This window comes from Megalobrama amblycephala, linkage group LG2 (assembly GCF_018812025.1).
Source record: "Megalobrama amblycephala isolate DHTTF-2021 linkage group LG2, ASM1881202v1, whole genome shotgun sequence".
NCBI lineage: Eukaryota > Metazoa > Chordata > Actinopteri > Cypriniformes > Xenocyprididae > Megalobrama > Megalobrama amblycephala.
Genome location: NC_063045.1, coordinates 2,340,267 through 2,367,385, shown reverse-complemented (window position 1 = coordinate 2,367,385; position 27,119 = coordinate 2,340,267). Strand labels below are relative to the sequence as shown.

At 36.3% G+C, this 27,119-nt stretch overlaps 2 protein-coding genes across 4 annotated transcripts in view; one reads left to right on the top strand and one right to left on the bottom strand.

The window, feature by feature from the left end:
• The window catches only part of LOC125263159 (SLAM family member 5-like), a 49,282-nt gene that overhangs the window by 8,281 nt on the left and 13,882 nt on the right, over positions 1 to 27,119 (top strand). Inside the window, exon 1 of one of the 2 annotated variants that reach the window (XM_048182073.1) lies at positions 24,193 to 24,406. The exons of the other annotated variant lie outside the window; for it this stretch is intronic. Within the exon in view, the coding sequence (XP_048038030.1) occupies positions 24,391 to 24,406 (16 nt within the window). The 5' untranslated portion in view covers positions 24,193 to 24,390. Of the gene's footprint in view, positions 1 to 24,192; positions 24,407 to 27,119 lie in introns of those variants that run through there. 2 annotated transcript variants of the gene reach the window in all.
• Positions 564 to 5,220, bottom strand: LOC125263160. Of its 2 annotated transcripts, none has more exons than XM_048182075.1 (6): positions 4,837 to 5,220; positions 2,754 to 3,158; positions 2,428 to 2,499; positions 2,078 to 2,188; positions 1,933 to 1,978; positions 564 to 1,543 (listed from the first exon to the last, which is right to left on the bottom strand). In XM_048182075.1, the coding sequence occupies exons 1-5, from the start codon at positions 4,880 to 4,882 to the stop codon at positions 1,938 to 1,940; spliced, it is 675 nt and encodes a 224-aa protein (XP_048038032.1). In that variant the 5' UTR covers positions 4,883 to 5,220; the 3' UTR covers positions 564 to 1,543; positions 1,933 to 1,937. The 2 variants fall into 2 exon arrangements, with proteins under 2 accessions (XP_048038032.1, XP_048038031.1); XM_048182074.1 differs by having other exon boundaries at positions 1,933 to 1,981; positions 4,837 to 5,216.

The window sequence follows — 27,119 nt, the reverse complement described above, 5'->3', positions numbered from 1 at the left end:
ACTCACACCAAAATTCAAGAGTCAAACTGCCCAACTAAAGGAAACACTGATCACCAGAATGGTGACCAAACAATAAAACATCAACATCTAGACCTGTTAATTCTCAAAAAGAGCTTCTGCTGAGATCTTGAGAGATTTATTGTCTTCTTTTGTCTTCAGTTGATTTCAGGCTGTGTGAGAATAATTTTGTTGAAATTTCTTTTTTTTTTTTTCAACATTAATTGCAGGTGCAAAAGTGATATTGATTCAATTAGGGTAACTTTGACACATTAACATTGATTTAACATTATTTCGATTATTGATGCTATCTGGGTGAGGACTGACTCCAAAATCACACTGACTTGATTTTAGTTGTTTGAAGGTATGCGTTCACTTTGAGAACTTCATCTTCGTTTCCAATTGCAGTGACTTCAGTTTTGTCTTGTTTAACTGAATGAAGGTTTGGGTCATCCAGCTGTTATCTTCATCAGTGCACTGGCACAGGGACTCAATGGGGCTGTAGTTGAGATAGGGTTAAGTAGATCTGAGTATCATCTACATACACTCTAAAAAATGCTGGGTTGTTTCAACCAATGTTTGGTTAAAATCTGGACAAACACAACTGTTTTTTTACACTTCAAATGTTTTAATTGTTTTTGGGGTTTTTTGTCATACAACTTCTGGGCTGTTTGTCTTGTTGTGTAAAATGTTTCTCACGCTCATAAAACAGACTTCCACTGTGATTATGTTATCTGCTAGTGTGTGGAGGTGTTGCTCATCCGGCCTGCCTGAATCCACCGGCCTGCCCACCTGATGCTGTTTGTAGCGGACAAAGTATCTGCATCATTGATGGGAGGATTTCATCATCGAGTTTTCCCATTTGCCATTTGGGGTTTGCATTCGATTGGAGGGACTACTCTGGTTACTTAATTTTTACTCTGTTTTTACTTCATTTTTACTTTACTGCTCCTTCTGTTCAGATAGTTGGTCAGATATTTGTATATATTACACTCCTAACTATGCATTTCATTCAGATTTCGTGATCGTCTGTGGTGTTTGATGTGTATACTGTACTGTTTCTTATATTTGTCCTGTTTTTGATGTATTCATGTTTATTGTGTTACATCAGAAGACTTCTTGTTGTTTTTCCTCCCCCTTTTTCACATTTTATTTATGCTGCTTCCCTGGGTCGTAACAATTGATTATAAAGTGATTTGAGCTTGGGAAAACGATATATAAATTAAAGGTATCATCATTATTGTTATTATTTAAATAACTTTGTAAACCAACGATTGGGTTTGTCCATATTTGACCAAAACATGACTTGAAACAGCCCATCATTTTGTGAGGTATCATTATTTGGCTCAGTTGGAGCACAAACGTGTTGATTAGGAGCAGCGCAAGCACTGAGCCTTGAGGGACTCCACATGTCATGGATGTCCACTTAGGCTTATGGTCACCTATGGTCACAGTAACCCCCACCTTCTGACTATGACCTGGACCATTTTTATCATATGTATATTGGGATCCTCAAATCCCTCACATCACATCCGTCTTTCTCCTTCTGTAAGGAAACAATGAATCACAAGGTAAAGAGAGAGAAATCACATCTGCCATCAAGTTAATAAAATTCAGTTTAAAAGTGTTTTTTCTCATTTAGGTGACTTTGCTATAAATTCTATTCAGTCAGTGGGCATATAAATATACTAAACAGTTAATATACAAATACAACATTCGTTTTTCTGTCTTCTCGTGTAATCCCAGACTAACTGATGGTGGTGAGATCAGATCTGTGTGCATCATCCTATCTGCTTTTACAGCAAAACATAAAAATAACTGACTTAAAAATGTCACTTTTTGTAAAGGTTATAACATGCCCAAGACATTTGCACCATACTGTACTTTTTTAATGAAAATATTCCAAAAAGACACAACATTAGTGCTGTATCGTACCTTATTTAGACTTTCAACAGATGCTCAAGTTTGTTTTTCTCCTCTTCTGCTGTAAAGAAAAAAATCACAAACACAATTAAACACTAATTTTGCATAATAAATGTGTTGGTTTCCTCTTACTACAGTATCTGTAGGTGATACTTGCCATGTTTAGAGCTCCTGCGGCGATAGTAAATCACACCAGCGGTTACTAAAGCTCCACACACCAACAGAACAACAGCAACAGCTATTCCAACCATAAGACCTGAAAGCAGACCTGGACAGATGAAGACAGACAGACAGTAGAGTGAGTGAATCTGATTGTAATTGGAAATCCAGTCATGTGAAAAAGAAAGTACACCCTCTTTTAATTCTATGGTTTGACATATCAGGACATAATAAAAATCATCTGGTCCTTAGCAGGTTTAAAATTGATGGACAGATGAACAACAACACATGACATTAGAAAAAGACAGGACATGTATGGCATGTTTAGGAAGGGAGGAGAAAACATACTGCTGTCATGCTCTTGATCCTTCCCTATCTTGTTCAGTTCTTCATTGGTTTTGTCAGGAACAGACAGAGAAGCTGGAAAATACAAGAGAATAATAGTAAAGAAATAAAGTTTGGTATGGGCAGTCAGAAAAAGAGCCTTTTAGGACCAATTATAGTATTTTTTATATCATCTTACTGTTGAATTATTCACAAGGAATGTACACTGAAAAGGAGTGAACAGAGTCAGTCTAATTTTAGCAACCCAGAAATAATCTGTTCTAAAGCAGGTTTTATAAACCGGTCTGTAGACATTCAAAAATACTTCAGGGTAAACAACATTGACTCACCTCTGACGGAGACACTGAATGTTTTAATGGTGTCGCCAATGTTGCTCATTTTTCTGGTGATCTTTGTGCTGTCACACTTGCTGTTTCGGTTCAAGCTGTGGCTGGTTCCTGAGCTCTTGCTTTGGATGAAATTTGCTTCATAACGTCCAGCGTGTTCAGGTCTGGTGTTTGTGATGGTCAGAGATCCGGTCTCGTAGTCCACATTCAGTCTGCCGCTGAATATCCCGCCTTCACCATCATATAAACAGCTCTTACTGGGCTCTCCATTGATCAGAGCGATGAGAGTGTCATTAAAATACCACAGCATCTTGTCACGTTGTTGTTTGGTGACACCAGTGTGTAGAGTGACTGAATGTCTCTCCGTCACTGATACCAAGCTTATTCCAGATGTGTCACCAACCACACCTGGAGACAAAGATGAACAATAATCACTTGTGTGTGAGTGTGTGCATTTGACAAGAAATTCAACAACACAGCAGTGTGTTAGATAATGAGAAAGCCAATAACCAAATATCCTCAATCATAAAGATCTCTGTGGTGGAGAAATAATTGTTTTACAGCCTAATTTTCCATGTAAATATAATACTTCAGAGTGACTCAGAGTATATGCTGAACTATTATAACATTATTACTGAAGGTGAGGTAAACGTATCATAGCCTGCTAGTCACGCATAACAATTTACAGGACCATTTTGACCAGTCATGATTATAGGTGATTTTTGGACTTGTTCTCACTGCTGAAAAACATCTTAAGCCAGCCTAAGCTTGTTTGCTGGTTTTATAGTGCGCAGGTCTGTTTGCTGTTTTAAAAGAGTTTGTGCACTTAATATCCAGCGAACAGAATTTTGTTATAAGAGCATTCTCTAAATATTCAGTTTAAAAACATTCAAATTTTTTGACATTGCAGTAATGTTTTTATAAGGTATAATGTTCCTTAAATGTTCTTTCAACTTAATTTTGATTTAAAATTCAACATTGTAGGAACGTTGATTTGTAACATTCCAAGAACATAAAATGTCCAGTTTCCTTATTGAATGTTATTTAAAGGTTAGTTTGATGTTCCTGAAACATTCTTTCATTCAGCATTAGATTTCAGATCAGCATTTGCTTTAGTTGAGCTCTTGATCCCTGACTTTCATTGCATTTCTTCTTTTGCAGGTACATTCAGAAATAATTTCTACATTTATAAAACCTATCACCATGTCTGTTTTAAAAGCAGACAAATAATTTCATCAAAACCACTTAAACAGTTGCTTTTTCTGTAGTTATTTGAAAGAGTGTTTTGGGAAAATCATACCAATCTTTAAATAACAATCTAAAATTACTAATGTTCTTGGACATTTTTCTGTTCTTGGAATGTTGAATTTTAAATCTAAATTAAGTTGAAAGAACATTTCAGGAACATTATACATTTGGAAAAAAAAAAAAAAAATTATGTTCCCAGAACCAACACTGAATATTTGGAGAATGTTCTTAAAACAAAATTATGTTAGCTGGGTGTAGACCAACTAAATCATGTGAAGAACATTTATTTGTGGTGTTACGTAAACAGGATCTTATGTATGCAGAGCATTTGAAAGATGCGAATGGATCGTTTCTCAGAAAATCACGTGATCAACAGCAACCATGAGTTTCGTTTTCTGCGTATGGAAACTTGTACTCTGATATCACCGCTGACACACATGAACAGAGGTCAGAGGAGGAATATACAGGAACAGGTCGCCCTTTAGAAAAATGTGCGTCTGTAAATATACTGTGGTCTAACACAGTTTAATCCGATTAATCACTTGCGAATGGAAGCTTAATTTCTGACAATGAATAATAAAAATAATAAATGTAAACTCAAAATTTTGTCTTTTTTTGCGTGATATAACTCGCAGCTGAGTTATAAAGTAAGAGTTCATTTACGCTGTGAATGTGTGTGATGATGCATTTAGGCTACACCTGTGCATTCAGTAAAGACATTTACCCAAAGCAGGTTAGGCACACCACATAAACATTTTCAATCCATGCATTTTCTACACGAATGCATTTGCAATAATCATCAATGCATATGTTGAAACTACAAAGTCAAGTGACTTACCATCAACGAGAAAGACACACAGTGTGAGCACAAAATAGCCTCCCATTTGTTGTTGTTGTTGTTGTTTTTTTTTTTTTGTTTTTTTTTGTTTAAATCGTTGTTGAGCTGATAAATCTATTGAATCGAGTCTTGAATATTGTTGCCTTTGTATTCTGCAAGGCAGAAATCCCCGGAGCTGTTTGTAAATAGGCTACAGAGTAACCTGTTTACATGATGGTGAAGGTTGCGATGTTACAGACAGCATGAAAACGATAGTAACGAGGTGTGCTTTTATTTCTTGAGTCACATAGGCGGGGCAGATCATATCACAATCAGGCTAAGGAAAATATCTACAACACACTTTTGACCAGTCATGATTTAAGCGAATATGTTGGACTTTATTTATCGAATTCGTTACCCCTGCTGAAAAACATCTTAAACAATGATATTTTAGCTCATCAGTGTACATCGTGGTGGAAATGAAACCTTGTGAAGCTCTGAGGTTGTACTGGGAACAGCGCCAGCTGCTGACGGTAACAGCCATAAATCATATCTAAGTTCCTTGTTCAGCCTCTTATCGTTTCTCTGGAAATTACGTGATGGACGCCAGCCAAGTTTCGTTTTCGACCAATCGCTTGCCACTTTTAAGTTTTCAAAGCAGTATGTTGTTTAATTTATCAATATAGCCTATATATAATATACATAAACATAAAATACATAAAATATATATACGTAAACTATAAAGTAGAAAAAAAATATTGATCAATTAAACAACAAACTGCTTTGAAAACGTTCAAAGTAGTCTACACTCCACATAATTCAACCAACCAAATTTAAATCCCTGAAAAAACAGATCTGCTCAAACTCCTTTAAACCCAGCAAACAAACTTTGGTGGTTTAAGATGTTTTTCATGCATTCCAGGATTTATGGCTATTCCCAGTACATCCTCAGAGCAAGGTTTCATTTCCACCATGATGTAGGGGAGCGTCGGGCACACTTTCTCAGTTTGTGTAAATGTAGCCTACTTTAGGTTCAGGTAATTTCTTTTGTTCCACATTAAATTCACAAATGTCTGGTACAAATATGTGGCTTTGTTTCATTAATACAATGTATATTTTTTTCTTTATTTTCCCCGGAAGCAGGGAAGTGAAATGTGACAACATGCCCTGTAGGTGGGGCACATTGTAACATGACCATTTGACAGCTAAAAATGTTATCTGACTTAATTAAAAAATATACATGACAAACTAAAATAAAAAACAATTATTATTTTTTTCATATAAAATAATGGCATTTTTTTAGAAAATCAAATTTAAATAATTTTGTGATTAGACAAATAGACAAGACAGTACAAATGCTGTAAATTTCTTGAAATAATATTTTTTGAATGTTCATGTCCTTCCTTTTAGTCTTTAATCTCCTTTTCCCATGCTATCTCAACAGAAATTCATAAAGTTGATTATGCCAGTTGTAACTGTATAGTATAGTTCTAGTAGCAGGACACATTGTAACGCAGTGTTACAACAAACCCTATCTGTGCAACTGGACATTAAACCTGGTTAGTGTCTTCTGATAGTTAGGGAAGCATTAAAGAACTACCCAAACTGCTAAACAACAGATTGGAGTTTAAAATAATATCAGATTTGTCTAATTTTAAATAAACACAAAAACTCTTTTGTTCATTTTTTAGAGAGATGCTCACGGTCTAATCAGATTCAATGAACTATAAGCTGTGCTAAAAGTGGTACCGCCAGACCCAGAGATTGGCTGAATGGATTTGAAAATGGTAAAACTAAACTGTTTAACTCTAGGGGAGTTGGAAAATGAGCCTTTTTTTTTTTTTTTTTTTTTTTAAAGTGGAACGCTGGAATGTTCCTTTAATGGTGCCGTATGTGATTTCTCAAAATTCATTGTTGAACATTGTTGAAATTTGAAATCAACCCAAACAAACCCACCCCTCTCTTCATTGCTCCGCCTCCAAACCTCACACTCCAATCCTAACCACCCTGCTCCGAGTAGGTCTCAAACCCCAGCCCGATCGCTGCTGGCAGGTGAGGCGAGTGCGCTAACAATGACACTAAACACCTCATTCTCTAGCAAACACCAGTGTGCAGTGGTTTACCTGCTCAACTCTAACTATCTGGCCGCTGATACAGACACAATGCGAGTGGATGTCTGTTTATTACAGCTTACACGCAACAAATTTCTTTACGAAAAATACAGCACAGATGATGAATGAATGACAAGGAAGCACACAAAATGAACATACAGTACACCAGAGTAAATACAAACAAGTGCTCATTGTTAATCGCCAACAGCAACCCTGTGCTACTCACATGAGAAGGAATCAAAGCAGCCTCCACATCTGTTTTCAGGTCTTCTCACTTATCTTTTTCCAGCACTGGAAAGCTTTACTAATAAAAATGCTGGTCCTAAAGCGCTTGCCCAGTCATAAACCTTCATTTCAGTGATATTCTTTTGAGCTTTTGTATTGTGTCCCATCTCTCGTTCTGCAGTTTTTCAAATCTCCCTCTTGCTCCTTCTCGACAGTCATATGCCCCTAATGCTGATTGGTTACACATTTGTTGTTTGTCTCGGCCCAAATAACTTCCAATCAGGGTACTTGAAATAATACTGACCTTTAAGGTCTGGGTAGATTAGATGGTGCAGCAAAAACATTTCTCGAAATCAATGTGTTGGATGCAGGAGAAATAGACAGGAATAAAGATATAAGTGACTTTGACAAGGGCCAAATTGTAATATGGCAAAGCGACTGGGTCAGAGTATCTCTGAAATGTATCTCAAGTATCTCAAGGCTTGCCACAAACTGGCGACAGAGTGTCGGACACCCAAGGCTCATCGATGCACAAGGACAACAAAGGCTATCCCATCTGGTCTGAGCCAGCAGAAGGTAAAAGTATAATGATGGTTATATAATGATCTCACTTTGCTGCATAGGGGCTGTGTAGACCAATTAATTTGGCCCCTGTCCAACACTGAAAGGGCATACAATGGGCATGTGAGCATCTGAACTGGACCTTGGAGCAGTTGAATAAGGTCCCCTGCAAACAAGCCCGGTCCTTTAGGAAGCCTCCAGGAGTGTTGTTTTATTGAAAATCATAAAGTTTGAAATCATCAATAAAAAAGTGGACCAGTAATGAGCTATTGCAGGCTTGTTTGCAGGGTTGATTAGTTCGGTGATTCTAATTTTCTTTTACATCACATGGATGGCCATGCACATGTGCAGCATTTACTTGGGAAAGTAATGCACCAGGATCACTGTAAGATGCTCTGGGCAAAGTTCTGCTGGGAAACATTGGGTCCGGTCATTCATGTAGACATAAATTCAACATGTGCCACCTACCTAAACAAACCAGGTACACTCCTTAATGACAATGGACAGTGGCCTCTTTCCGCAGGATAATGCACCCTGACACACTGCACACATTGTCCAGGAATGGTTTGAGGAACATGATGAAGAGTTCAAGGTGTTAATCTGGCCTCCAAATTCCCCAGATCTCAATCCAACTGAGCATCTGTAGGAGGTGCTGAACCAACAAGTTTGATCCACTGCAGCTCCACCTCACAACCTACAGGACTTGAAGGATCTGCTAATGTCTAGGTGCCAGAAACCACAGCACACCTTCAGAAGTCCTGTTGAGTTCATGCCTCGGCGGGTCAGCACTGTTTTGTCTGTACACGAATGACAAACAGCATATTAGGCAGATGGTTATAATGTTTTGGCTCATCAGTGTAATCTCTCTAAGCACAGCTATCTTTAATTCATCATTTTTAAAGAAATAAATAATATGGTATTGTTATCTGAAACAATGACTTTAAAGATATCTTGACCTGGACCTTGTTGAAATTAAGGACATGTGGCCATGCAGCAAAGTACACAAGAAAGAGAGAGAAAGGTGTAGCGCCCTCTACTGTCCTAACCCGGGTAAAAGGAATAATTTTTTGGCATTATATACATTAAATGTGTTAAACTGGCAGAACTAGTCAAACGAGTGTAAGACAGAACAAAGTAAGTACTCACTGATTCTTTGTCACAGGAAGCTCGCCAAAATAAAAACATGAGCATTGTGTGAACTTAACCCTGACAGTAACAGTCGGATCTGGGCCGACTCTATGTTGCTGTCAGGGAAACTATTGTAATGGACTGAATTGGGATACAATTCCTGGAGTAACTTTATCCTGTGAATGTGTGTGATGATGCATTTGCATCTATGCATTCGGCAGAGACATTTATCCAAAGAAACTTACATTGTGTGCCAGTACACTTTTTCAGTTCATGCATTTTCTGCATGAATGCATCATCTATATATCAGTGAGAAACACTTGATTTGCAAAGAGGCCTGAATGCTTTCAACTGAAAATAGAAAATTTATTACAAGGTAAACAACATTTTCAGCCCCCCACTCTATGGTTGCGTTCAAAAATAGACAAGATTTTTTTTTTAACCACAGACCCGTATAGAAAACCACAGCGCATGTTTTCTCTAGCGCAGAGAATGGACACAATTCACCAAAAGCGACATCAGCGACTGTGTCAAAGTGAAACTTTTGTGGTCTCATTTATTTACAAAGAAATAGCAGTTTGGCATAATGGATGGAAAAACATGTATTGGACACAAGCATGTGTCAGTAGTTTGTGGGTAAAGAGTGTCTTCATTTCCTCTCCTGTCGATAAGAACCTCACGGTCAGACTTCCTTTTTCACGATAAACATGCTTTACAGACACTGATGTTTCAGAAACAGTCAAATAAGAGTCACAGGTACACATTATTCTAACGCATCATTCATCACTTATAGACACTTATATATTTCACACATTATAAATGAAGTTATAATTTCATTCAATGACATTAATTCTTCCTACACACATGCAGAGAGAGAGAGAGAGAGAGAGAGAAATATTGCCAAAAAAAAAAAAAATATCTAAAATAATAAACTTCCAATATCATTTAACATCTTCCTGTGCTAGAATGTTTTCTGCCAGCATACAGTGAGTCTTAATAAATGCTACTGTACTGTGATTTTACAGTGAAACTCCAGTGTGTGTTCAGTGAAGGGTGGTCGAGTCCTGCTGGGGGAGGATCCACACACACAATATATTAATATCACTTCTGTCAAATCAAAACAGACAGCTTTCAGAGATTTTCATTATGATGTTACAGTGCTCAGAGAAAATGGTTCATGTTGGAATTTTGTTCTGCTTGTGTTTGAGGCAGCTTCATGGTGAGTTACAAATGCATGTTTCGTGTGTTTATGTAGCAATGTTTTTACTGAGTTAGTCAACGCTTTGGTTTTTATACAAAGTAATATGTTAGATATATGATGTTTTGGATTCAGGTCTGTCATTACAGATCACATTAGAGACGGATTCAGTCAGCTGTTAATAAGCTCATCAAATCCATAAAAAAGTTGACGTGAGAATATCCCATTAAACTATGTGAAGATAATGTAGTTTAATAGTCTCACGGTAGAACATTTTGTGTTAGATGTTTTTGTGTATGTTTAGCAAAATCAGTGATCAAACATTTTAGAACCATCAGAATCTGTTATTGTAAACTGCAAAGACCACGAGTGTTATTTGAAAAATCATTTACCTTTTAATCTGACAAACTCTGTCTGTTCTCCAGGTGTGTTTGGTGATTCAGTGTCAGTGATGGAGGGAGATTCTGTCACTTTATACACTGATCTTACTGAAATAATGGATGGTGATCTGATTCTGTGGAGGTTTGGAATGAAAAACACTTTAATAGCTGAACTAGATGTACAGGCCGACAGCATGACTGTATATGATGATGTTCTTGATGTGAGATTCAGAAACAGACTGAAACTGAACAATCAAACTGGATCTCTGACCATCATGAACATCACAACTGAACACAGTGGATGTTATGAACTACAGATGATCAAAAATATAAGAAAGAGTTTCAATCTAACTGTCTATTGTGAGTTTAATATGGCTTCCATTATTTGTTATTTGTTTTGAAGTGTACATATCCTAAATATATGATTTTTCAATGTTAAAATTGTAAATTCTAAGATACACAATTTTTAATGTTCCCATTTCAACCTCCTGAACACTTTTCTTTTTTAGAAAATTTAATTATTCTGACACTGGCATCTCTGTGTAATTTTTCATAAATCTGAAAATCACAAATTCAGCAGATAGCATGATCTACTCTGATGTTTTCCAGCTCGTTTTTCAGCTCGTCTGCCTGTTCCTGTCATCAGCAGTAACTCTTCACATTGTTCTTCATCATTATCATCAAATTGTTCATTGGTGTGTTCAGCTGTGAATGTGGGTCATGTGACTCTCTCCTGGTACAAAGGAAACAGTTTATTGTCCAGCATCAGTGTGTCTGATCTCAGCATCAGTCTCTCTCTACCTCTGGAGGTGGAATATCAGGATAAAAACACCTACAGCTGTGTGCTGAACAATCCCATCAGCAACCAGACTCAACATCTGGACATCACTCACCTCTGTCACACATGTTCAGGTACGGCAGAGCTGATATAAGCGTTTATTACTGAGTTGATTAAAGACTAGAACTGGTTTTAATGATTGGTCATAAAACAAATGTTCATCATTTTATTGCTTAAAAATGACATTGATTCCTAATTGTTAAACTATGTTACTTCTTTTGTTTTTACTCAACATATCTGTTTACAAACATCTCTGTTAAATGGATTATTTATTTACACATGATGTTGTTGTTGTTGTTATGTCCCATAAGCTCGGATCCGAGTCTTGGTGACTTGATAGACATAAGAATTAAAAATTAATTGGTTTTGCACTAGTCTGATGAGATCCTCCAACGGCTGTCCTGTCATTGTTGTAATTGTATCTCATTGATGATCTTCCTCTGCACCTTTTACCCTCAGTCATCCCATTCATGAAATCCTTTTCACTGAGCTTTCCATTGTGACCAAAGTACAACAAATGCAGTTTCATCATTTGTACTTCGAGTTGCATTGGTTTGTTTCCCTCCATGATTAACTTGTTGGTTCATCTCATCATTTTTTTCAGTGTTGTGTTGTCGGCATACCTCCGACTGTTTATCATATTTGTATACATATAGAACATCACCATCCTTTGCTGCCTTTCAGGCTGAGATTAAAACATTTGATTTTTACTTTAACCTACAGTAGAATGGGATAAACTAGAAACTTTGAAATGACTTTGTTGTAAAGCAGTAAAATACTTCTGATGTTCGCTTATCACTAGATCACACTAATATCTGTCTCTCTATATAGTTACAGACTCAGTCTCTCTGATAGTGCTGATCTCTGCTGGATCTCTGTTGATTGTTGTTGCAGTCGGGATCTGCTGTATCTGCAGGAAATGTAGAAAAACTGCTCAAGGCAAGTGTCATTTGAATTTGTAAAAGTAATCAGTGTTATAAGAAATAATAATATACATTAATAGTGTCCCAACTAACAGTGTTTTGGGTCCGTGTACGTTTTGATAGTTTGTTTTCCAATTTGAAATGAAATACGCAGAAACGAGAAAACGGTCGTTTCCCGTTTTTTCGTTTGTTAAAAAAAACGGAAAAACGAGATTTTGACTCGATTTTCGTTTTTTTCGGGTCACGGATAGAAAACGGGAACACGACTTCAAAACTCGTTTTCCACATGTGGGCGGTCATTACACGCCCCTTTCAGCCGATTGGTCAATCAAATCTGAGCCAGTGACGTCATCTTCAGTTCGTTCAACAAAATAATAGTCCTCTGCCGCTATATCAGTAGATGTCATAAATCGGCTTTCTTCTGTGCAACCTAACGCGTATTTCACAGAAATATGTTTGCACAGATAAAAAAAGTTTAAAAAACCTAGTCTGTTTTTAAGCTGTCATTGTTTTTTTTTTAATGTAAAATGTAAATGCCTCTACATCTGTTACCAAGCGCATGACATCCTTTGGGATACTACCACCGATCAATAGGCTATAGTACATAATGATAGATTCTCTATAGATCAGTGGCTACTGGACTCATTTTTTTTCTTATTTTAATGTTTTGTTTACATTTTATACATTTAAATTCAATCATTTAGCAGACGCATTCCTTGCATGGCTATATAGTAGACTATGAAGTCATATTAGAAAATAGGCTATCCACTGTGTGGCAACACCTAATAACGGTATCACCATCGGGGGCCTTTTTAGTTTTCCTTACTTATAAATGGCCATGCAGATTTTATCTCTTAAATTAAACACTTTTATGAACACAGTGAACATTATTATACGTCACAGTTTACTTGCTATCCTCACTTTTTCTGTCTTTCCTTCGCTTTTGAATGAATTAAATGGCCCTGAACATTTTACTTTCAATTTCGATTTAACGGCAATTGGCGATTCTGCGTCAGCTGCTTTAGTGGACAACAGCAAAACAAAAACTCTTGTATATTGAACATAGAACTTTTATTATCTTTGTAATTATTTTATTATCTTTTATTATCTTTGTAATTATTTTATTTTGTAAATATTCGTGGCTTAACAGCGGGAAAATTTACTGTATGCATATATGATAAATGTCTGTGAATAATTAAAAAAAATCCCAGGGGTTTAGTTTTAGCCTACATGAACAAATAGCAGAATAAACAACAGAACATGAGGATTCATCATCATCACGCACCTGCCGCGCTTCTGTGAACGGGGAAAAAAGGATTCAATTATATAAAACGAATAAATAGCCTATGCGCGAAATTTATTTCACTTAAGTAATTAACATATTACCAAAATGAAAGGGGAAAAAAATGCGACAATATGAGTGTCGGTTCATTTTTGAGACGTTCACAGAAAGGAAACCGAGACGGCAGAAAATTTCTTTGTTTATTTTACGAGCAATGTTTTGTTTTTATTGTGAGTGTACAAAAATAATAGGCCTATTTAACCCTTCGCAGATTCGAATGGTGTTACATATATTTGACCATAAATGTCTGAGTATTTTAAGTTGTTTCCGCTTTTATAAGAAAATTCAAGTGAACGCGTCGGCGCATCACGCGCAACATCAGTTTTAGTAACTTGACATCACAGCCTGTTAACTGTCAAAATAACATAGCCTATTCAACCAAATATATAAAAAGTTATACTGCTCATTTTAAGTAGTCTGTAGGCTATACAATAAAAGCGTTCAAATAATAAATATAGTTTAGCCTCCAAATCGTGAATATTGAAACATTTGGATTTGTGTCAAATTAGAGAGGTAGTTATAACGCCGGTTTCTGTTTCAGTTCAGCTTTAAATTAATTCGTTTTATATATATTATTTTTGTAATAACTAAAATAGCTATGTAGCTGTAATTTTAATCTTTAATGTTTGATCTTTACATATTCCCTCAATCTTTTAACCAAAGGGTTATTAACATTAGCCTATATATTCAGCAGGCAATGTTAGGCTATATAAAATAAATAGAGAGATGAGCTATTGTTCGTTTTTCAAAACTGCTTACACTACTTATTTATTGTGATTTATTCTATTTATTCAAAATAGAATAAAATAAAAACTAGTTTTTTTTTTTGTTTGTTTGTTTTTTTAAATCTGTGCTTTACCCGCTCCTCTGTGTGGGTAGCGCAGTTTCAGCATGCATATTAAACTACAAACCGCATTACAACAGTCTGTGTGCTGATTAACATTTCTGAAATAAATATTTCTGTGAAATACCCGTTAGGTTGCACAGAAGAAAGCCGATTTATGACATCTACTGATATAGCAGGAGAGACTGTTATTTTGTTGAACGAACTGAAGATGACGTCACTGGCTCAGATTTGATAGACCAATCGGCTGAAAGGGGCGTGTAATGACCGCCCACATGTGGAAAACGAGTTTTGAAGTCGTGTTTCCGTATTCTATCCATGACCCGAAAAAACGAAAATCGAGTCAAAATCTTGTTTTTCCGTTTTTTTAACAAACGAAAAAACGGGAAACGACTGTTTTCTCGTTTCTGCATATTTCATTTCAAATTGGAAAACAAACTATCAAAATGTACACGGACCGTTTTGTTATAAGAACATTTTCTAAATATCCAGTATTGGTTCTGTGGAAAAACATTAAATCTCTGAAGATCTGATTCAACAACTCCACAAACAGCATTACCAGCTTCACTTATTACTAACCAGACTGACTTTATTTCTGTCACACGAATACAGAAGATCTTATTGAGAATTAACAGAGGTTTAGATGTTGATTATCACCACGATGGAGATTAGTGTTTGATTTTATGTTGTTGGAATGTTACAAATCAACGTTCCTACAATGTTGAATTTCAAATCAAAATTAAGTTGAAAGAACGTTTGAGGAACATCATACCATATAAAAAACTTATTAATACTTTGTTCACACAAAATTAGAATATTTCTGAACTTGTTACACTTGATGTTCTTGGTCAAAAATGACCGGCCTCCAAAAATATGCTAATTTTCTCTTTATGCTATATCAGTGTTTCTCAACCAGTGGTCCTTGACGTAATGCCAGGGGTCCTTATAAAATATCTGAATATGAATATTATTTTGACATTTGACACGTTCCCATAAAAGAAGAAGATAATATATGTATAATATAACTGACGATATAGCTGAATATTGGACAAGTCAACTAACGTAGTAGTAAATTATACTTGATTGTATTTGGTCGTCACAAAGACATTAATGATACCAACAAGCCAAAATTATTCTGGGGTCCTTGAGGACAGTTCTATGACGGGGGTCCATTACTCAAAAAAGGTTGAGATTCATGTGCTATATTATTACCAAAGACAGGATTCAAGATAGTTGCTGGTAATACAGCATAATGAGAGATTTACAAGCAATTTTTAAAAGGCTGGTCATTTTTGACTGGGAACACCATTTTAGGTAAATGATTTTCTGCACAGCACAAGGTCAAGTCACCTTTATTTTTAAAGCGCCCTATACAATACAGATTGGTTCAAGGGTTGATGGAAAGAACATTAATAATATGTGTAGATGTGGGGTTTGGTGGTTATCTACAGTATATACTGACACTGGGCAGTGCTCTTTAGTTGTTGAACATATTCTTCATTAAACCACAGAAATGCAAATCTAAATTAATGTTAAAATTAATCAGCTTCCTCTACGCTTTATGAATGTAATATTACATGTGTAAAGATTCAGCGCTCCACTGGTGTTCAGATTAACATCTCTATGACGCTGTTCCACTGGTGGGTGGCATTTCACATGAGCTTCAAATAAAATTTAATTTCATCATTAAAAAAAATGTTAATTAGTTTAATTAAACATTCTTATGGTTTTGAATTATCTGCAAAGAATGTCTTTCTGAATGCATGTGACCCTGCTAGTGACTGGTGAGTGAGTCAAAGTCAAAGCCAATCAATTTGTTGATGTAAGGCAGCAATGAGTGCATTAACATGTTAACTTTGACAGCCCTAACATATATGACGTAAATAAAAAACAGATCTAGTTAACAACATTGCATTTTGCTGTTTCAATCCATCTATTTATTATATTACATCTTATTATCGTTGAAACAGTTGAGACTCGTGAAGAAGAAATCATTTACGTTGAGCCGACATTCTACAAAAGAAAAGCTCAGAAAACGGTAAGATCATTTATTAAAAATTCATGTTGTTTGTGTGTCTGTCATTTCAGCAGGATTGTGCTTGTGTGTGACAGATCATTATACAGACAGAAACACAAAACAGCACCACATTAAATATGTATAAAAGCCATCTGATCAGCATTCAGTGTGAGAAACATATGCCATAATACTCACAACACTCGTTCACCATAACTACAGTCAGCATTAGTTAATATTTCCAGTGTTCAAAATGAGCCACTGATGAAGTATTTCCTGTCAGCTGATGACATGATCCAAATCGTCAGAGTTTCACATGAACTTGCTTTGCAATTCTTACAATGCTTTTGGGGAACACAGTGCAAATCAACATAATTCTGTCTATATGCCATTTGTACTAGAATACATTTTTATAGCAACTATTTGTTTGCAAACATTAAGTAAGGAGTAATTGACTCCGGACAGTTGAATTATTAGAAAATAATGCAAGTGGTAAGTGGAGTGGAGGTAAGTGGAGTGGCCGTTACACCTCGGGTGTGCATTATTTTCTAATAATTCAACAGTCTGGAGTCAATTATTACACTTATACTGCGGTTACCACACCTCAAGACAGATGTTGTATTTCAAGACATTTGTCAGGTTTTTGTCCTTAAAACAGGGACTGATTTCTTACGCATCTCATCCCAAGCCTCCGTTCCTAATTCCAAAACATAACAAAACATCAACAGACATGACAGAGCAGGTTACTTATGAATATGATATTAAACAAAGTCCCAGATTTCAAATTGTGTAACTTTTTTTTAAAAAGAATTCGAACAATAAAAACCGTTTTGTGGCTCTTTAATGTGTCGTGACAGATCGCTGTAGCTCCTCAGCTCAAGAGGCTCATTAACCGATCTTCTCTTCCTACTAGTTCATTTATAGCATCAAATAAACATAAATGAAAATGAGAAGGAATGTTGTTTCAGACGCGGAGAGACGTAAATACACACCATTTTTCAAGTTCAAGTCCACCGAGGTCAATCTAACTCCTGACTGCTTTGTCGGACAAAATGGCGGATTCGGCGTTATGATCAATCAAACTCCCAGCGAAGGGTCAATTGTCTGTGTATTTAAGTTCTTGTCTTCCTTTAGATCATTGTCGGGTCTCGTATGTTCCGTTCCTGCCTGGATTCTGTATTCTCCCGTTGGATTGTCTAGTAAAGACTTATTTATGTATTATCTTCTTTGTTGTGTGTTATATATACAACCAACACGTTACAGTAACAAAGGCTTGAGCCTCGATAGCAGAATACTGTTGATAGTTATTAATGCAGAGAGAGAGAGAGAGAGAGAGATGTGAATTAGCCTACCTGAGTCTGTGTCTCATGACAGCAGCTCCTATAAGCTACTAATAGTGAAAGTATAAGTGCATCTACCCCATAACCCGCACAGTTATTACCTCGCTGGTGAGAAATGTCATGTAGCTTTTAAGCTGCTAAACTATTGTACTGATTCATTTGTCAGAGCAGCGACATTTCTGTCCGAGTGTGTGTGTCTGTACTGTATGTCTGTTAATTTGATAGAGAGAGAGAGTGGGAGAAAGAGTATGGACTTTCAGGACACAATGAAACGTGACAATAATTCGTCATTTTCATCCTATTGTTCACTATATTTATTTGTTTGGTCGGTGTCGTTGTGGGTTTTGTCTCTTTTGCGGTTGTAGGCTGTGAGGACCTTTTGAAATAACTGCAATCATTTGATATGGAGCTGTAATGCGGTCAAGATCTGCTAGAACTACTTTAGCTGTGCGTTTCCCTGAAAATAACTGCACAACTTAGTATAAAAAAGCATATAAGGAAACAAACAGAAGGAAACAATGCAAGTCTCTCACCCACAGGCCTATGGAAGTTTTGTGACACACTTGATGCTGGTTTTACATCTGCATATTGTAATGTCATCAAGGATATGCATTTATTATTATACACTGTGTTTCTGACAGGATTATAAAGAGGAGGATCATGTGGAGTACGCTCCAATCGCCAAGAGAAGATGATCAAACTACCAGTACCACCAGCGGTGTGATCGCTTTCACAGAAACCTCTGTAGTTTCCTCTGAACTCTTCAGTTTTGAGTTCTGGGATTGTTAAAAATGTGATATTCAGTGATGAACTAATGAAACTCTCTCTTAAAGAATACGCAAGGACTTTAAAAAACAAAAATGATCTAAATTTTTAGATCTAAAACTTTTTCATGTTTGACAAAGCCTCGTTTTTTCCCTTTATAACAAATCCCCTATACGGAAACAAACAGGAAACATTTTACCTCCTCATTTCAAAAATATATAAATATGTGTGCCTGCTAAATAAATGCCTGCTATGGTCAGCTTCCTGATAGTTTGAGCTGGTTTGATTTACATCTGCACAGAAAAGTGGTTTAGTTGTTGGTGGACAAACAGGTTCAGCATGAACATCTACTGGATGTTTGTGGTTGATGTTTGAGGCACACTGCTGACGAGTCTTTACTGTGTGGTTGAAGGGCTTTTTTCCATTCCTGCTCATATGAAGACCCACAGTCTGACTTTAGCTTTAACAAAACAGACTTTACTGTGAGATACTGAATCTAACAGATAAACAACTGTTTCATATAATTTCATATAGTCAATTCAAGTCAAGTCAAATTTATTTTTTATTGCTTTTCACAATACACATTATTTCAGTGCAGCTTTACAGAAAATTATGATGTCAATGTTTATAATATCTTAATGTGTCACATTTATCAGATTAGAGCTGGGCGATAATATAGTTTACATTTTGTGATGACACAAGCAGTCAAGCAGTTGAGATTCGCTGGTTTTGAGTATACTGTAGGTTTGCAAATAAAGTTGGACATACATATATATTCAACTTTATATAAGAAGCTGACCGATAGCATAGTTTCATTTTGTGACAAAATAAAAGAATCAAGCAGTTAAGATTCAATATACAAAAGTTATCAAGCTATTTGATGTCACGCCATTTAAAGATCATATCCTGCTTGTCTGACAATGTTGAACAGTCATTTTAGGAATGCATGTGTATGATTGTGTTCAGACCTATTTACCATGAGAGGCATCTACTTTCTCCTAAGCTTACGTTACTCCTACAAAACAAACTCAAGCTCCTCTTCTCTTATATCGAAATTCTCATTTTAGTCTTCTAATTCATGACCATTGTTTTTTTGTTTTTTTTGCTCTATCTTCTGAGCTTCTGTAGTCATCAATACGTCATGCTTCAGGTCAAAGGTTACTCTTTCACTGGAACTAGACTACAGCAGTCAGTGATTATAGATAAGTTATAAATATGGATATTTTTCTTATAAAAAAATTCATCATTTTGCTTCAGAAGGCCTTTATTAACCCCTTTGGATCCGTATGGATTAATTTTAGGATGGAAGGATGAGCTTTTAAAAAAGATTAAGTCTGTACTGTCTTCAGCACAGTGATCATCTTTCTGCTGAATTTTTTTTTTGCATAAGCAGGTGTGTTTTTGTGAAGCTTAAAAATATGAAATAAATATATTTCATTATGTATTTCTCTATGTATGTGTTTATGCTGCATGAGTAAATATATCTACAATACATTACACATGCAGTACCATATCTGATCACATGTAGCCTACATCTGTATATTATGAAGTGTATTACTGAACATAAAATTACATATATTAGTAAATATGTTGTCACATATTTTTTCAATATATGAAAAGCAGCAATTCCTATGTATTATTCAATATACTGTGATATATTAACACAATGTTATTCTGTATATTTTCATATATACCATTAAATCATTTGATATATTGATCATTCATAAATAGGGAAATATATATTCTCTTTACGTAAGGTGTATAACATAGGATTTTTTTTAATTTCATAATTGTTAATCGTAGTTTCCTCACTCTGTTTTAATGCGATACTTGAGCACAGAGCTGGGCCTCCCTAAGCGAACTAAGTTGCTTAGGGCCCCGCCGCCACCAGGGGGCCCACAGCGCTTGTTCCATCAGTTGCAGTTCTGGCACCTCAGTCCCAATACTGTACAACTCGACGTACATTTGCATCATGTTAATGCAATGGTAGAGATAAACTCATGGGCCTCTGCACTTATTCGCTATCACAAAAGTTCATTATTTGCATGTGCTTCAAAACCTTGCCAGTTAAACATTTCATTATGACATGCACTTTTTCTGAGCGCGTACACCCGAAGCACACACTAAACACACACTAAAACTTTTACACTCACTAAAAGCCTGTCAAACAGCGCCTGAATAGTAGACTTTATCTTTCGCGTCTGATTGCTCTAATACTGTCAAATACACACAAGGTTTACATAAACACAGCTGATTATGTCTAAAGTGAAAGTAATCCGTTGAGAGAAAATCGGATGTGTGTCTGTATTTTAGATGTGTGCAGGTCTTAAAGTAACAGAAGCCTAATAGTAAACATGCTGCCCTTGTCCTTAAAGGGATAGTTCACCCAAAAATGACAATTCTGTCATTATTTATTCACTCTCATTTTCTTTCCAAACCTGTATTACTTTCTTTCTTCTGCTGAACACAAAGTAAGATATTTAGAAAAATGTGAGTAACCAAAGAGTTGGTGACTAGCAACCAACATTCTTCAAAATATCTTATTTTGTGTTCAGAGAGGTACAGAAGCCCTAAACGGCCATGGATTATTATTATTTTTTATCTTGTTTTCTCGTGATCACGACTTATTTTCTCGTGATCTCGAGATAACAAAAGTTGTTTTGTCGTGATCACGACATAAAAGTTCTTTTTACAATGATTGATTCTGAAACACTGCACCCGGATTCTACTGTTGCTATAGTAACGAACACAACTTTGACGCGCATCTGATCGACGGATAAATCATGCGCTCTTATATCTTGTGGATATTTCAGCTAAATGTTTACTTCACTTAATAATAAAGTTTACAATAAATAAATACATATAGGCTAATCAATCACTGTTCAATAAATGTATGCTTAACACATTGTTTGTGTAATTAACATGCTAATATTCAGAGGTGGGTAATCCAGGGGTCAAAGAGTAAAAGTCCTGCCATATTTTTATTCCACCCACTGAAGCATTAATGAGATAAATAAGTGATTATAAAATCTAATTAAGATTGGGCTCAAAATGAGTTCAGTGATTCAGATCAAATAATGATTATGTGAAAACATAACCAACACCACCTGATCATCTTTTAACTTTGCTTGTCTGGTTGGTTTTAACACAGTTAAAACTGCCCAAACAAAATCTAATATTAAAAAGTCAAGGGTCAAGAGCTCAACTAAAGCAAACCCTGACCTCGATGATGGTAACTTAAAAATTGTGATTTTCTCCTTTGGTGATTCTGCTTGTTATCATCAGGTGTCTTCAATAATGCTCAATCATCACTCAATTAATCACTTATTTATCTCATTAACGCTTCAGTGGGTGGAATAAAAATATGGCAGGACTTTTAGTCTTTGACCCCTGGATTACCCACCTCTGGTCATTTAACAGTTAAGTTAATCACTTAAGGCACACAATACTGCACAAAATAAAGCGATCAGGAAAACTCTCTCTGTACGAAACTCGTATAATATGGGCCAATATGAACTAATACAGTAAAGTGGATATTTACAGTACATCATCAGTTATATTTGGTAATATACTGCCACCTGTTGGCACATTTGTGTAATGTAGAGCAGCGATTAAGTCGTGATCACGAGAAAACAACTTTTGTTATCTCGAGATCACGAGAAAATAAGATAGAAAAATAATAATAATCCATGGCCGTTTAGGGCTTCCGTAAGTGAGTGAGTAAATGATGAGAAAATTTTTCATTTTTGGGTGAACTATTCCTTTAATGTTAATACATTTATTATTGTTATCTTCCTACAGGTCCATCTGAACTGTTCATTTTATGTCATTAAGTTTTTAATTTAGTATCGTCCATTTTGTACATTTACATTAATTTTTTATATAAGAAAATACTGTTTATTTTAAGTTATTTTAACCGAGGGCCCCCAAATAAAATTCTGCTTATGGCCCCATAAAAGCTTGGGCCGGCCCTGTTTGAGCGATCAATATTCTGATCATGCTTCAACTTCTTGGTCTTCCTTTCCTTGCATTCTCAGAGGAAGGAACAAGGAAAGGAAGTAAGGTTGTGTGTTGATTGCTCTTCACCACTGGCTAGTATCATGTCACACATGCACATCCTCACTTGCTTGAAAGTGGTGACGCAGCCAGTAATACCTCTTCTTTTTCAGTGTTCAACAACAGGATTGTCCTGTAAAAATTGTTACAAGCCACGAATATTCTCCAGTGATTAAACTGATGTGATTAAACAATTGTTGTCCAAATAATGTGATCTTATGAGCAGCAGGTTTCAAAATCAAGGCATTTCAATCAATCTTAACTGATGCAAAAACATATAACAGAACAAAGCACATGAGAACCACAGATCATATATGAATGTGATTCACTTGAATGCATGTGAGACTCGAGCAGCTCAGATTGTGAGTCAAAGTGAAACTTCTGACATCTATACAGAGATGCGGTTTGATCTGATGGGTGCAAAAAAAAAAAAAAAAAAAAAAAATCTGCATTTATGTGTGATTGGCTGATGCACAGACCATTAGTGATGATTCTAACCATCAAGACCATTCAACAATTTTAATAGAAAAATACTGATAAAAAAAGAAATGTCAGTTTTATAATTAAATTATTCTACTGGTTGTTTTGTAGTGTAACCCCTCACCCAGATCCTACTCACCCCGCTCTGTGTGGGCCTCGAACCTGGGCTTCCGGGGTGGGAATCGGGTGCTCTATCAAGAAAGCTAAAGGCTGCACCTAGTGTCAGTCGCTAGAGCATCTCTTGAGATCAGAGGAGTGAGGTTTTTACTTGCACAGCAACTACTAGCTGGCCTCCGTTACACTAGTATGTTTTAACATGTAATGTGTTAGCATGGTTTTAGCATGTAGCTAGGTGATGCTAGCATGATGCTAACACATTTTGACTTGTTTTTATCTGATATTTGTTATGACACCCATTTCAAACACTGCTCATGATAACTTTCATTAACTCTACAAGTAAATCCACTTCACCTGTGATGCCATAGAAATATACAGAGCTACCGCAAAAACTGTTGTTAGAGTACGCTGTTTGGTTGTCAGGAAATATCTTAACAACAGCCAATGATGATACTCCAAAGACTACTTGCCAGTATGAATGATAGAAAACAACCCAACCCCAATGCCTTTAATGCCTCTAAACCCCATTGTGAGGTATGTAGAGCTTGCCAGCCTCTTTAAAAGTGGTATCCCACATTTCTGTGAAATCCTGGCTCTGAGCTATGATCCGTCAAAGTTAATTTACAGCCAACACATGCAAGAGTAGCTTGTACATGTGGGTGGTGGTCAGATCCGGTGTTGGATTCACACATATATTAAAGCAGAACTAAGCAAGATTTGCGAAGCTCCCCCTACAGTTTCCTTCAGTGAATGACACTGTCATAAATACTCCAAGCGCAGCTCTGGGACTACAACGACTACAACACTCGCCAGCGCAGTAGTTTTGCAAATACAGTACAAGAAAGAGGAGGTGGGTAATTTGCAAATACAGTACACTCGATGGAGGTGGGTAATTTTCAAAATTGTCTTATAAAGACATAATATATACATTGTTTTTGAATTACCGTAAAGCATTTTGTCACTCTCGCGTGAACGTGAACATGAGGCGAGATTGTTTCGGGTCGGTGCAGCTCAAGTTGCAAGTGCTGTATTCTGGCGTAGACGTGCCAGAAGGGGTTAGTGCTCGCCTCAAACACACCACAAGTCAATTAACGTAAGGACTTAGAAAACTATTTATGAAGGTAAAAAAAGTTACTTAGTTCTGCTTTAATATCACAGTTCACACTGTTGTACTCAATCTGTCTCTCACAGTGAGTGTTCATATTTCAAACACTGTTATCTGAAGATGGTTCATCTGTTTATTTTGGTGCTGCATGTGGCATATGGCTGGTAAGTTTATTTCTTTTAAGACATTAAATCTTGCCTTAGTTTTAATACAAAGCAATTGTCTACTTTTTAATCAGCCAAAGGATTTGCATTCTCTGTTATTCCTAAATAGAAGATGAAAATTAAGCTGAAAATAAAATGAAATAAATTAAATGAATTGTGGAGGATGTTAAATGTGACAACTGTTAAAGAGCAGTTTAATGATGTGATAGTTTGTCCCAAAGCTTACTTTTTGCTACACACTCAAAGTATAGTATGTACTTTTTCATCAAAAAAAAGAGTAAATACTTTTAGGGTGTATTAAAAGTATAGGTGAACTGGGATGCAGCATCAGATCTGTTGTATCCAGGGTTAAGCAAAAATACATCTGTAACGATGTAGCGGTTATTAATCAATTTATGGGTGGAATATGAATATAACAATTCATAAGGTTTTATGAATTATTATGCACATATTGACCCAAGGGGGAATTAAACATATATTGTGAATCAATCACAACGAATTGTAATTGATTACATATATGATTAGTTCAGGTTCAATAATTATTTAGAGAAACTACCAGTTCGTCCAGCAAACCGTTGCTCCTCATAGAATATTATGAACGGAGTTATTCTCTGGCCATGAAAATAACTTGCTATTATAGCATCAAAGCATAAAGCGATCGAAAAACGTTAAAGTGACTTGGTCTGCAGTTGAAAGAACAATCGAGCATGAATTAAGTGTTTAATACAAACTACGAATACAGAGGTTATACCGCTAAATATATATACAAGAATATACACACCTATGTACAAGAGTGGAAGTAGAGAAGGAAAGAGAGAAGGCAAGTAGCAAACTTACAAACAGTCCTTGGAGCCAGCACGGAAATCAGTTTCATCATCTAAGATTGAGAAACGGCAGTATACTTGCATTGGTTGGGCGTGTCGAATTTCAGTTTAGCGCTGGTGCAGTTCGTTGGCTTCTTCCGTTCCGCGGGAAGGTTTGAACTGAGGACTTGAGAGTGAGTTTCGCTGGAAGATGGCGGTCCCGAAGCTGAGCGCGGTGGCAGCGCGTGGTCACCGGAGATGTCCGGGAAAAACGTGCACGAGGTGCTCGTGAGAGGGACATTCTAAAACGCTTAACGTGAAAAAGGCTTAACGTGGCTTAATGTACTAAAACAGTGATTTTAACAGACCAAACTTACTAAATATCATTATAATAAAGTATACTATGTGCAAAAAAATCATATGAACCCAAAATATGATCTTAACACGTTTTATAACACGTTAAGCTTTTTTCTCCCATAGAAAACCGTTATAAGAAAAGGCTTAACGTAGCTTAATGTACTAAAACAGTGATTTTAACAGACCAAACTTACTAAATATCATGCTAATAAAGTATACTATGTGCAAAAAATCATATGAGCCCAAAATATGATCTTAACGCGTTTTATAACAGCTTTTTTCTCCCATAGAAAACCGTTATAAGAAAAAGCTTAACGTGTTATAAAACGCGTTAAGATCATATTTTGGGCTCATATGATTTTTTGCACATAGTATACTTTATTAGCATGATATTTAGTAAGTTTGGTCTGTTAAAATCACTGTCTTAGTATATTAAGCCACGTTAAGCCTTTTTCACGTTAAGCGTTTTAAAATGTCCCCTCATGGGACAATCGGGAGAACACGCAGGAGAATCCTGGTGTTCCTTTTTATGACAGATAGGCAGACACACCTCCTTGAGGTGGAATGGCCAATGACATTTGTGGCAGGATGAGTCACGCCATCCTATTGGTTAGCTGGCGTATAGTTGGTAGACCAATCGGGTGAGAATGTGGCAGGATGAGTCACACCATCCGATTGGTTAGTCGGCGTATGGTTGGTAGACCAATCGGGTGATAGGAGCTGTACTATTTAGGGACCCTTATTTTGATGGGTAGGTCTCTCTCTCTCTCTCTCTCAACCTCAACATCCCACTGAGCAAAGTTATGTCCAGAAGACGTCTTGTCTCAGGTTGAAAAGACGTCCACTGAGGGGCCAGAATGAAAGTTTTTATGACGTCTTTTTTTGACGTCTTCTGGACATCCGATATAGACGAACACGCAGAATCACCAAAGGAGATAAATCACAATTTTTAAGCCACCATCGTGGAGATGAGTGTTTGTTTTAGTTGGGCTCTTGACCCTTGACTTTTAATATTAGATTTTGTTTGGGCTGTTAACTGAGTCATAACAGTCAGACAAGCAAAGAGAAAAAAAATGATCAGGTGATTATGTTTTCACATAATCATTATTTGATTTGAATCACTTAACTCATTTAGAGCCCAATCTCTGAGTTAGATTTACATTATTGATTACAGCAGCACTGTGATTATACAGCACAAGATCAGCTTTTTCAACATAATCTGAAGGATTTCACATAAGGTGTTCTGATAAACAAAAAGAAACTTTCTTTTAGGCACACACAGACATCAAGAATCAGCCTGTGAATCTCAATGACGGTGACAAGCAACATATTCTGATCAACAGATCAACTCCGAACATTAGAAAACAAGCTACTAAAAAGTCACAGAAAAACAGAAAAAAATAAAACAGTGAGAATAAAGGAAATTACTAAGACAATTCAGCTCATAATTTATTCATGATGGGAGCCATGGGTGAATTTTGATTGGTGGCTCCCAGAATGCACTGCAACATGCTTTTTGATGGCCACCACTGTTGAGATTCACAGGATGATTC

What these genes read in the sequence shown, in the direction of transcription:
- LOC125263160 (XM_048182074.1), bottom strand. Translation starts at nt 4,882, where the DNA reads ATGGGAGGCTATTTTGTGCTCACACTGTGTGTCTTTCTCGTTGATG. An exon ending in ATTCAGTGTCTCCGTCAGAG is followed by an intron (nt 2,500 to 2,753) that starts GTGAGTCAATGT and finishes TGTATTTTCCAG; the next exon opens with CTTCTCTGTCTGTTCCTGAC. An exon ending in CCGCAGGAGCTCTAAACATG is followed by an intron (nt 1,982 to 2,077) that starts GCAAGTATCACC and finishes TTTTCTTTACAG; the next exon opens with CAGAAGAGGAGAAAAACAAA.